This window comes from Pungitius pungitius, chromosome 16 (assembly GCF_949316345.1).
Source record: "Pungitius pungitius chromosome 16, fPunPun2.1, whole genome shotgun sequence".
NCBI lineage: Eukaryota > Metazoa > Chordata > Actinopteri > Perciformes > Gasterosteidae > Pungitius > Pungitius pungitius.
Window position 1 is genome coordinate 6,484,551 of NC_084915.1, and position 13,120 is coordinate 6,497,670.

Here is a 13,120-nt window from a genome sequence, read left to right on the forward strand (position 1 = left end):
ACAGCCAGCCCCACGGGACGTGCCAGCAATTCCAGATGATACTCCATTGGGCCTTTTGAGATTCAGCAGTAGCTGAAGGCCAGTCGCTGACTATTATTAATGATGTTCCTATGGAAGCATACAGCTAACAGAGCATGGTAAAGCCAAAAACCGGATGGCTCTTCTGGCGTGTTCTGATGCATTGCTGTTTGTGTGTCTGCGTCCGAGTGCCTGTGTGCATGCATGTTGTCAGCTTTGATGGATGCGTCAAGACGTCATCATTGGTAATGAGCTTCAATGAGAACTTCAAATGCATGCTTGCTCTAAGTTATTATAAGCAAAGCACAAACATGTCAAAACATAGTGAAAACATAGTTTGACTACTCTACAAAACGGCAGGCATCAAGATACAGGAAAAAGGGACACTTGGTCACTCACAACAGGGAATAGGGCTAGAGCTAGGTGGGGTGGGGAGGAAAAAGTAATTCTACACAAACACAGTCTGAGGTGAAAATGTGCTGCCCCCAAAGTCCATGACTATATGAGAATCTACTGTATCTTAGAATGTGTCTTCCATCTATACAGACGTGCAACATATCAAACTCTTAAGAAAAAACAGACACACAAAACACACCCACACACACAAACGGCGCGATGGACTTGGCCTCCTGCAAACCTGTCTACCTCCCAGATCAAGCCTAGCATTTGGTTCAGTTTGAGTTGTTTGCCTTCATGATGGCGGGCTTCCTGTTGACGTACGTGGCCCAGTAGCCTAAGTTGAAGATGAAGAACAAAACTGGGAAAATGATGCGTGAGATCTTGTCCACTTTGCTGACACGGTTGTAAGACTTCTTGGCCTCCGTGTAGGGGTCTTCCATTTTATGGAGGTACTGGTGTTTGGCCGCCGCCGCAGCGGCACTCTTGGCAATGGTCGTTAAACCTTGGTCTTTAGCCTCGTTGATGGCGTAGGTGGTTCCAACAATGTTGAAGGTGTTGTTTGACTTTTTGGACAACGTCGACGACTCTCTTCTCTGAAAAGGAAGATGGCAGTAAAGGTAAAGGTTGTCAGGGGCGAAGCACCAGACTGAACAATACTTCCATTTGAACTCATAAAGAGGAAATAGAAGCAACACCACGAGACACGACACACACAAGAACAAAACAAAAGCCTAACCATATCGTTAATCCTGGCCATGTTAGCCTGAAACGGTTCCTGAAAAGAAAAGTAGAAAAGAAAAAAAGTTTACCAATTATATTAAAATTACCCAACTTACATACTCTATTCATCAGTATCTAGCTAGAAGTACTTTTGAACATGTTACGCTATTGATATAGTGATTTATAATCTCCATCATACAAATCCGGATTGCAGAAAAAGCTTGTGATAAAAATTCCACACCAAATTAAAGTGGGGAAATAATAATAATAATAATAATAATAGTGTGCTGCAGGAATGAGTTCTAAAACTGAGTCTGCATTTGTGCACCTTCAGTCTCATGAATTCAATGTTTTTAATAAAAGGGTTTTGTTAGATCATAAGGTCTGTGGTTAACAAACGCTTGTTAGTGATTTCAACATTTTGGTCCACAACATAAAACACGCCAAGGAATACTACCTCTCAGGATTTTTGAAGCTTTTATGTCTCGCTAGATTTCAAGTGGCTTAATGAGACTTTAAATTATCAACATGTCCGTCTTTAGCCCAGCGATGGTGTCAAGTCATGTGACCATAGTGTATGTTTGTTTATAGCCAAACTTTTTACATTTCGAGAATGCGTTGACGCTCTAAACATCATAAAAGTGGTGGTCGTCTGTAAATATTATCGAGCCTGCATGTTTGTTTGCTACAGAGCTTATTTTTTTTGGCCATTATCCATTTTGTCAACAGATCCAGTGTGACGATAACTTCCGGCTTGGTCTACAAAATACGCCAAACCTGCAGCACTCTACATTTTGCATCACTACAGAAGGTGGCTTGAATGCCGTCTGATGCTGCTAACAGTAACAATAACATCATAGAGGAAAAGAAGCAAAAGAACAGTGGCTGAAAACTAAAGAGGTCTAGACGCCTGCTCTCATTCATACAGCCAACCCAACAAAGGCTGTGCGTGACAAAGCTGGCTAAAGTGCTTTCTTCACACCACTGGAGAGAAATTATTGAGAATTTCCTTTTTTTTTTTTTTGCTGAATTTATACACTCTGAAAAGTAAAAGTAGCATCACCAGAGGATTCTGTTGGCCTAAAAGAGAGCAAGGCACAAGGTAGATGTGAGGGAACAAGTAGGGCACCGAGATTGATCACCGGGCAGTTTGAGTTTCCTGTGTGGCATGAAGCGTGTGAGCCTGGGTAATTTCACTTCACACCATTCGTCCCCGCTGAAGCGCTACGTGTCGCGTAACCGAGCGTTTGGTTCTCAGCGCTCCCCGTTTTTAACTTTCACTTTGAGCCCAGCGCTGCATCTCGTTCACACACAGCTCATCACCAAAGGTTTTTGTTTGGTCTTTAACCTCATTGTTCACCGTCGCTCAAAAAGGGAGGCGGAAAAATGGCTTTTCACGTAAAAGTGCTACAGTGTGTTTCAGCATGCACTGCGTCTCAGCTGGACCGCCAGGTGGGATTATATTGCGGTGCACGTCACAAAAGTGTCGAGCTTCAGAATATCTGTCCGAGGAGATGGAGGCAGCAGGATGGAGGAGGAAAAGCGTTCAGTGCGATCGATGATTACTCCTCAAGTGAGCAGGAGGAGGAAAATCCTTCACGCTCCTCTGCAGAAACAATAAGTCTGCTGGAGAACCCAACAAAGCTCGCAGACGGTTGATTGCATTAAGCAGAGAAATGGTGAGAAGCTGCCTGAAGGGGTCTATCTGAAGTCAATTAGTACAGAGAGAGAGTGAGAGTTGCTCTAATGACCCCTGGGTAACCAGACGCTCTGCCAAGTTATGGATTCCTCCTGGCTCAACACCACCGCTGGCCTCCTCGGTCACAGCAGCGGGAAAAGCGTCTGGCCATGGCATCGCGTTTTATGACCTTAATCATAACGCCGATGCTCTCCAACGGGATGCTCTTTGCACAGAAACCTGACAAACGAGCCGAGAAAACTCACTTTCTGTCGCTACTTAGCTAAGCTGTTACCACATAAATTATTGGGGAAACCGTGTGTGTGTGTGTGTGTGTGTGTGTGTGATGGACCTAATGTGACTCAACACATAATTTACTTCCGGCCATAGATTCTCGCGCACTATTCAAACTAATTTGGCTGGCAGCAGGCGCAAATACAACCCAGAACACAATGCATCTACTGACCTTGTCTTTGTTACTTCCACAATTTGTTGCATCAGAATTTCCTCCATGAGTGTGGGTATCGTGGCGGTAATTATGTCTTGCTGAGTCCTGCTGTCTGCAGCTCAGTGTGTGCATGTGTGCGTGTACCTGAACCTTGTGACAGTCTGTCCCTGTCTAACATTGCCAATGAGGTTTAGGTATATTTGATAGCCTCAAGTTTTATGTGAGCATGCCCGCTGTGTTTTAGGGACATAACGTCTCCTTCTGTGTCCCTGTGTGTGTCATTTAGAGATTTCTTAAATCCAGTATGTTTTAAGATTGGTGGTCAGACACGACCAACTCACATTTCAATACTAAAAGTTAGAGGTTATTTCTAGTCCCGGCAGTCCGAGGAAGCTGGCCAAGAGACAAATAATCAAGTGTCACAACACCGCCAACTCAAACAGAAATGATGTGGGGGGCGGGGGGGGGAAAGGCAAATAACAAGAGAGGCCTCCAGAAATTGCTGTCTTGTTTTTGTTTTCCACCCGAGCGCGCTGCATTTCAACGACAAAAGTTTGGTTAAACTTAGCTGCAACAACTTCCCTGTTGCTCTGAAAAATGAGCTTCGTGTTTGCGCTGAAATGTGACTGCCAGGAATGATGATGACAGGCTGTGCCTCCAATTTTCCAACCACTATTGTTGAAAAATATCTGCAGAGGTCTGTGCTGCGGGCGTGAGCCACACTGTACACGTCTAACGGTGATCTCTCCTCGGCTCCAGCAGCGCCGCCCACTGCACACGAGCCGGTGCCCCTGCGTCTGCTGATGAAAACCAGCAAATAATACCCAACACAGCGGAGTCCAATCATGTGTCACGGCATGCCGAGAAGACGCAGGCGTTCGATCCAACCCAGCTCCCCACCGGCTAATTTCTGTAATAAGCCCAGCTTCAGTCGGGGGGAGGGGAGCTCTAATTGGGTGGCTGACTTGTCATACCGAGAGTTAGGCCACAAAAGAGAAAGAAAATGTCAAAGAAACTCTGACCAGCCAAGTAAATTAGTGCACATTGACTCTGCGGCATTTCAGTCTTAGAAAAAAATGAGACAGAGCCTGATGATGATGATGAAGTCATCGTTTGGTCCCGTAAAGGCCGATAACTGGGAACTCAAACTTCTCTCCTGAAAAAACACACCATCCTAACAGATTGGCGTCCTCCTACGAGTTCACGTTTTTATTGAAAAATACATTATAAAGGGGAAAAGGCAAGTGTAGTTGGATCGCTTTGCTTTTCAGTAGCTCGTTCCAGCGCTGAGTGTGATGGGAGTGCCGCGTCTCCCTCTGTGACCCCATTCTTTTTTATCTATCATGACAACTGCATGCTCAGCACAGCACCCGAGAACGCAGCCCAGGCTGTTACCATTTAGACGAGGCATCAAAAGGGGGGGGGGAGAAACGAAAGGGGGACAAAAAAAAAACTGCAAAAGAACTCTGGAAATTATTCTTCCCAACAGCAAAGTTCCATGGCAGCAATATGCGTTTGTGCCAATCACTCCGAGGACCAAATGTCAAGCTATGAAAAACACCAGAGAGGCTGTTCCGATTGTGTCAAACTGTCTGTACATTAGAATCAGAAAATATATTTGTGGCAATGTCTGTCGCAGTGGAAGAGGTATGTTGTATGTGTGGCTGTGTTGTATAATGTTTTATATTGCCACTATTTTTATGTGCAGATTCACTCATGTATGAAATACCTACAACACACTAAACTGTACACTAAAATTCAAATATTATGCCATTCATTCTAAGGTATGTATGTGTGTATATTAGGCTATTTTTAATGGGTTATTTTTCATCCGCTACCTCTCAGCACTGTCAATCAAACCACAGGGCTGCCAACTCCTGCTGCGGCTCGTACCAAAATAGAAAAATAATGTATTTGTTCTTTTCAGTACAGGTGCAAATGAGCCTTTTTGAAGCTTTAATCGATGTAGAACTTACATTGAGAAACAGGACCAAGTGCCAAGTGAAGACCAATTCCACTCGTTGCTCAGTATCAGCTTTAATACTAATACCTTAAGGCTCTAAAATATATCATACTTTTGATGTGACCACTTAAAATAACTCATAGAAATAATGTTGACTTCAAGCACTGAGGTTATTAGGTCCAAATTAGATTTGTAACTGCATCGCCGCTTCAGAAAACAGTGTCTTGTTGGGATGCCTGTAAAACCTCCCGTTATATTTAACAGAGCACCAAAAAAAAAAACTCACCGTCACTCAACGTCCTCAAAAACAACAAACAGCACAGACTGTTGACAAAAAAAAAAATCACTAGCTGGGATTTATTAGACTTTATGAATAAACGCCTCAGCCTCCGGTGGTTCATTTTAGATGATGCACACTCAGTTTTGAATAACGGTGCCCACAACGCTCAGCCTCTGAGGAGAGGGGGGCGGGCATCTTTTGTGGGGAGAAAGGAGCTTCCACCGACTTTAGGATGAGCCGTACGCTGCCACCGTAAATCAGGGCCAGAGTCTTTGGGAGTTTACTTCTGTTTCTGCTCCCACAGTTTCCCGCACTGTCCCTGTTCCATTTGGCTGTTGATGAATAAATAAAAGCTCTCTTTATAAAAGACTACGGGCTGCTTTAAGGAGGGCCATTTTCTATCGGGTTTTCAAAGTGCAATTTTCTCACGTCGCTCCTTTTTTGGAGTAAATGAGGACTTATTGGAGCAGCTTGGAGCATGTTTCAAAGACAAGGAACAATTGCAATCATCTGCAGGAAACAGGCGGACGTAAACCTGTCACGGAAGAAACCGTCGCGGTTGTTATTTTCGGGCGATGCGTTTGTGATTATTGATGTTAATTCAGCGCGAAAGTGTGGCCGTGTCGTATGAATTATAAAAACAAAAACAAACTAAGAAACAAAAAAGAAAAGAAAAGCGTATATAAATGAGAATCACTCACCCTTATCTCCATGCCCTCCTTTTTCCCATCCCATGCCCAGCTGCGTTTGGTGAAGTAGTTGACTGTGGCAAACTCAATCAAGGCAGAGAAGACAAAGGCATAGCACACTGCCATGAACCAGTCCATGGCAGTGGCATAGGCCACCTTAGGGAGGGAGTTTCTAGCACTGATGCTCAGGGTGGTCATGGTCAGGACAGTGGTGACCCCTGAGGATGAAAACAAGAACACCAGAATATGTCTTCCGTTTCTTTTTTGCACACTTTAAGGGAGGGGAGGGGGGGGGGGGTGTTTTAGAAACCAGGGTTCCATGTAAAAATAAACTTTGGACATGAATGAGTAATCTAATTTAGCTTAATCATGTGAATGCTTTTATACCTAGAAAAAAAAAAGTAAAATGATGGTGGTCTATTGTACTGCAGAGCATCAACGTTAGAAAATCATCTGTGTGAAATCGGAAAGTTTTCAGAATTCAGCCAGCGTACGTTCTAGGTCACATATGTCAACCTCGCGCCCCGCCGGATAACTTTGCTATTGTGAGAATAAAGAAAGGTCCCCGCCCAACGCGACGTGGCTTCTGACTGACGAGAGGCTTGTCATGTCTTTTTCATCATCAATCACACCAACAGACGAGCTGGTAAAGCCACATATCCTTAATAATAAACAATTATGAATATAAATCCTTGCTCAAACCGAGTCAGTCATGCTATCGTCCCGCATTTATTTAGTGAAAGCCATGTGAAATGCACAACGAAGGTCTATAAAGAACAAACTTGAAAACGGACTTGATCTACACATCGTTTCACATGCTGGCCTTTACATTCAGTGCTGCAGGGGATGGAATGTGGGTCGGACAATAGCTGCCCATCCAACCACATGAAAGCAATCACATCATCTGTTCCAGCCATCTCATCTGATGGAAAAATAGATACACAGTAGGGTCTAAAAATGAATATTGTGTTGCAGAACAGGGAGGTCAACCAATTTCAGTGAGTCATAACTGAGAAATTCAAATTCAAAAATGATTGATGGGTAACTACTATTCACTTTCATCAAGGACAGTGATTGATTTACTGTCGGCTACTGCATTTTGCATATCTTTGACTTTAACATTTTTAAAGCATTAAAAGGGGAAAAAAATGTTAAACTTTCTGTTGGATATGGTATTCTGATAAGATAAATGATGGTTAGAGACCATTGAATCTGTGAGACATGATAACTTGATGACTCAATGTGACTGTGCGCACCAGAGAAACAGATGGGAACACTGCAGGGAACTGTGTCCCTCACGGATAAAGTCTCAATCATTCCACCGACAAAGTGACACTTGCGGCTACCTCCAAAACTCCTACTGCGAGTTATTTTCAAGGTAAACTGTTTGTGTAGGCGTGTGTTTTGTGGAGAACTGACGGATGTTTTGGTTATTCGGAAATACACAATGGAATAGGTAGGCAGCTGCAATGAAAGCTTCTCCTTCCCGGCGAACACTATAAAGATTGCCCCTCACTTTGGAATCCCTTTTTAACATCGATGTACATTGTGTGCTACTTCATGCCCACGTGTGCTTAGGTTCCAGATCACAATGCTGATGATTCAACAAGGACAGGTTAAGGGGGGGGGGCCGGTTCCATCAAGTTTGCAGCTCAACAACAACGACAACAACCACACGACGACAACAATTGAAAGGGCAACTTGAATCTAATCCAAGCAGACACAATGTTGTCATCATGAATGATGCCGCATGGACTGATTGAATATATTGATCACAGTACAAAATATGCATCTCCTTGGATAGAGTTAACAAAGCAGCCCAAAGTCCTCTTCGGGTGACACACATCATCTATCACCTGCCTCACTTGGTACGTTCCAACTTTGCTTCGACTCCTCTTCGATTTAATTGTAAGTTGGCCGTTACGAGGGCTGAAGAAAGTCAACGCTGTGACAAAGGAATTGGTAATAATCTAAAGTTAGTAGTAACTTTGAGCAGAAACCTTTTCTACGACCTCAAATTGTTGAATTACTGAATCATCTGATGATGAGATTAAATGCCGCTCTGCACATTTAGTACTTTCGTACCCCATGATTTTAAAAGGCTGTGGAATCACTGAGTGCATGTTTTATATCACAAACACAAAATGGCACTTACCAAATACAGTGCGAGCAGGAACAGATTCTCTGTTTAGCCAGAAGGAGACCTGAGACAGTATGACAGTCATGATGCACGGGAGGTAGGTTTGAATCACAAAATAGCCAATTTTCCTTTTCAAATGGAAATATGTTGTCATCACTACATATTCGCCTGAGGGGGAGGAGAGAAACATAGAATGAGACGGAGAGAGAGACACACACAGTTAAATAATTATTAATACAGCTCTGCACAGTTTGAAGATGCAAAAACATATTGGGATATTCAAGGTGAAACGTTTGCATCATTAAATACCATGAGCTGCATGCTATTCTCTTAAGTCTCTTGGAGGAGCAAGTAAAGCATAGAAAGGACGTAAAAAATGCTGCTCCAGAAGATTCCAATAGATGTAATGTACATGTTAGTCACATGACCGACCTGGCCTCAGTTTAACTTGGGATCTGAACCGACAAGCATGAAAGGTGGAATTTGGACGGGTGGAATGAGACATGAAATGACAGAAGACATCCCCGACCAGTGTTTCTGGTTCAGATTTGACGCTTCAATTGTCCTTTCTGTGAAAGGAGTGCGAGCTCGTGGAAAGCAGCATAGAGATTTGAGAACGATGCCACGTCCAGCAACACCTGACATTTTCTGTGGAGTACTGCTTTAAATACATTTACATTTTCCCACAGTGGTAGACGTGAAGATCGGGTGCCTGTGTCATTCTAACCCTTTGGTATTCAACATTTCCTTCAGCTCAGATTTGGTCACTGACTGGAGCAACTGTTCCCCCAAGCACCAGCTCTCATTGCCATGTCTGTAATCTGTGTTGCAAAGATACGAGGAAAAACATTGTTCCCTGGGGCGTCTTTACTGAGCAGACTCTGACCAGAGCCGAACTGGCTCAAATCCCCCCTTTCCCTTGGCTCGCTGGAGTCCATTAGGTTTAAAGAAATGGCTCCCCCCCACACACACACATCTGCAAGCTGCACCAGTTTATGAAAAGAAATCGTGTTGAGTCCACTTCTAGTTTTCGTAGTCGGACTAGTCGTTCCTCTGTAGTTCTCGGGACGTAAGGTTAAACTACCAAGCAGCACTTCAATCCAGATGGGCTCAAAGAGTGTCCTCTGTAGAGCTACACAAGGGCTTTTATCTCTACAACTTTAGTCAGCCGTTGTGCTTCCCATGGGAAACCGCCTGAGAGCCTCCCAACAAATCAGCTCCATGGTGGTTTAGACTCTGAACACACTATGTGCGGGACTCGATGGCTCACCTCTTGAGAGCTGCATGAGCAAACCGCTTCACTGCAGAGGTTAAATCTCTGAAAATGGAAAGCCAGTTTAACTCAATTGCACTGTGTTGGTAACTACCAACCACCTCTCACAAGCAACCTCTCTATGGCGTTGCAGTAAGCAGTATTGTAGCACTTGATCGAGCTCCTTGCACTGTTCCCTGAAGCTGGAGGTTGATGTTAGAAATGTTATATTTATGTTTTCCTGTTGGATCAAAATGCCTACCGAAGTTGACTTTTGGCTGAAGCCCCACCGAGGTAGAAATAAGACTTTCACCCGTGGCACAGCGTCTCAAATTATCTTTGTAAATATGCTGAACAGTTTCCTGAAAACTGAGTCATTTTCTTGCCGCAGTAGAATAATTCAAGCTGAATACAAAATGAAACAGGAGAAAAGTGCGCACGGTTTCCTTTTTGAAAACAAACCAAAGATTGCCAGTATATGGAAACAGGCAATTTCATTTACTACATAAATAACGGAGTAAGAGCAATAATAGTTTATATTCGAAAGGAATGGCTCACTCATTTTTTACTTCACTGCTTGCACTTTCCTCCCTCAAAATAGGTTTCTCCCAAAAGCTGTCGGCCTGCTGTAAAACGTTGCTCGGGTTCCCAGTGTGTTTGGTTTTGGACCGAGCCTTCTTCCCGTTCAAACGCACCAAATTGAATTCAACTTCCCAAACCTTGTTCCCTGGAGGCTGTATAGTGTACCTGTGCTGGAACTGATGGTTTCTTTGCCAATAACATGTCCCAGTAAGTCATACTGGTTCAGCCTGGAGCCACCTTCCGCAACAGAAACAGAGTTTTCGTCTCCCTTGGTCCACAGGTAGATCACCTCGTTATTGGTGTAGGCATCTGGGCAACAGAGAGAACAGCAGTTGGTACAAAATAGCTTCACAACTAACAACACGCTTATCGGCTCTAAGGTGGCGAGCATGGTACTTTTTCCAGGGAAGGAAAGGTGCCCCGTAGAGAACAATGCCCCCCCCCCCCCCCCCCTGCTGTGCGTTGTCTGTCCCATTTAAAGTCTGTTTTTGTTGTGAGCAACTGAACTGACTTACAACTTCCGAATTTCAAAGGACAGGCGTGTGCATCCATCGGGAAGTCCTCCAGGTGCATGGGGCACTCGGCATGAATGGTCAACCTGAGCGGGAGAGACAACACTCCACCGGTCAGGCGGCAGCGGGTCAAGTTACAAACACATCATGACGTACGGCACCAGAAACAAAGCCGGGCATTTTCCTTGACCTTGAATTCTACAGTTCACACATTATTTGATTGTCCAATCTATCACTTTAACTTCACATGTCACAGTGACTGATTTAATAACTGAGTTATCAAGCTGTTTTAAGGCCACATTATGTGATTATTTATTCTACTGATAAAATAACATTCACTTTTATTCATCAGCAAGTACTGAAGCAGCAAAAAGGACAGCAGAAAGACAAAAGTACAAATGGCTAAATATAGATTTACAGTAATAACTATTATATTGGTGTGGGATTATTAACAATGCAATGTACAGATAGTCTATGTAGTGTGTCATATTATACCATCTAGTATCATGGCCTACACCGGAATGATTTATACATGATGTCATAGAACAGTAACAAATTTATATATTATATTATTGTAATACAGAATAATATTGTATGGGAAATGGTATACAATAATATGTCTGTGTATATGTGTGTGTGTGTGTGTGTGTGTGTATATATATATAATATATATATATATATATATATATATATATAGTACCAGTCCAATTATCTTGGTTTGCTGGAGGAAGAACAGACATTGCTCTCCCTCCTCATACCTGTAGACACTTTGTCAGCTTAGCTGACCGACGGCAAAGACAAATCTCCAGAGACCACTGAAGTTTATTCGTTTCATTTTGTCAGGCAGAGCCACGCAATGCACTCTCATACATGTTTAATCAACATGGGGGGTTACGTTTGCTGAGTTCAAACCAAGCCGCAGCCCACAGAGCCATCCTGCAGTGGACTGAAGTACTCGTAGATGGATCACCAAAATGATTCCAACATTTATACGGAATATCTGAGCAAGTAAATGTTGTAGTGTACGTAATTCTCTTTTGTAAAACGTGTCGCTTCCACAGTGCCGTCCCCGTATTAGTCATTGTGCTGTATGTACTGTTGACACGTTCAGATTTCACATGCAAACTTGTAGACTGCGAATGAGGTCACGAAAAAAGGAATGTACACTCACCATTTTGTATTGCGGCCCGAGTGAAGTCACAAACCACATCTTCAGTCAAACTTACTGGTTCCAATTAGCTCCTTGTTTTGCACTTGCAACAACCTTGTGACCCTTGTTACACCCTCTCGACTGCTCTGTGGTGCTGCCTCATTACTGATAAGTGGCTCAGTAACTACCCAAATTGACGCAATACAGCATAAATCAAACTGGAGCAACGCGCCGCCGCATATCATAGAGCACTTAACCCAGCCACTAAGTGATTAAATCCATCTCATTCTTCTCAGCTGTACTGATGTTTTTTTTGTTGTTGGAAAAAAAAAACGAGACAAACAAAATGAAATAAACGGAAAACAAAATGAAATGACTTTGATCAAACACAACAAAGCAGGCTGTCTTTGTGGAATTGTGAAGTATAAAGAAAACAAAACTAGGTCTAAAGCCAAGCTAGCGGCTTCTGAAGTCAGTGCTTTGAGTCAGAGGCTAACAGCAGCGTGCTAACCCGCTCATAACGGCACGGTTTAATAGCTATGATTTGGATGTTCAACATCTTAGCAACATATTATCATGCTAACCTTTTTGCAAATGAGCTCTAAACACACCGTCCAACTGAGACCGGTGAGAGTTAAGTTTTATATGGTCATAAACCAAAGAATTGAAAAAGAGGATTCCGACCTAACATCTAAAGTAATAGGAGTGATAGTAAATCCTTAGGCGGACATGATGGATCTATCCAAGAGTTATTTAGATAGTTCAGTTTCGATTGCCATAGCCGGGCAACTAACATGATTGACGGTGGAATATACAGTAAGAACCGTATAACGCACTGTGGGCCTCATCTACACCAGCGCTTTTGCGCCCACTTCAGGCGCAGCCGCTTCACAATGTGCTGAACTGAAAAAGGCAAATTGCGCTTTTCCGTGTAATGCGTGTGCACTCACGGGAGGGTCGAGGGGAAAGTGGGAGTTTCCCAAAAAGAGACCAGGCGATGCTTAAAGTGAGCCTTGTTATGTATTCCGCGTGGAGAACCCGCACCGTGAAAGAGCGCCACCCTCTTGCGGTGAAAACTTTGCCTCTTAAAAGCAGGTGTAAACCAGAATGCCGGTTCCCTCGCATTTTGCCTCCTGGCGAAATAGCAGCAGTAACCCGAGCTAGATGGCGACATAGTCCAAGGAGACGAGCTGAGAGGATTTTTGCCATAAGGACCAAACTTTTTCAGTTTAGCAAACACAAAATCCTTACACGTTACAGATGAAGCAGCCATGCAATATTACTGTTAC

At 43.4% G+C, this 13,120-nt stretch overlaps 1 protein-coding gene across 2 annotated transcripts in view; it reads right to left on the bottom strand.

The window, feature by feature from the left end:
• Positions 1 to 596: 596 nt before the first annotated feature.
• gabra3 (gamma-aminobutyric acid type A receptor subunit alpha3) overlaps positions 597 to 13,120 on the bottom strand; it is a 64,496-nt gene continuing 51,972 nt past the window's right edge. Inside the window, exons 6-11 of one of the 2 annotated variants that reach the window (XM_037467179.2) lie at positions 10,685 to 10,767; positions 10,335 to 10,478; positions 8,351 to 8,503; positions 6,208 to 6,413; positions 1,154 to 1,192; positions 597 to 1,010 (exon numbers count right to left, since the gene is read on the bottom strand). In XM_037467179.2, coding sequence (XP_037323076.1) covers positions 690 to 1,010; positions 1,154 to 1,192; positions 6,208 to 6,413; positions 8,351 to 8,503; positions 10,335 to 10,478; positions 10,685 to 10,767 — 946 coding nt within the window. In that variant the 3' untranslated portion in view covers positions 597 to 689. The remainder of the gene's footprint in view (positions 1,011 to 1,153; positions 1,193 to 6,207; positions 6,414 to 8,350; positions 8,504 to 10,334; positions 10,479 to 10,684; positions 10,768 to 13,120) is intronic. The other variant, XM_037467181.2, reaches the window with a different exon arrangement.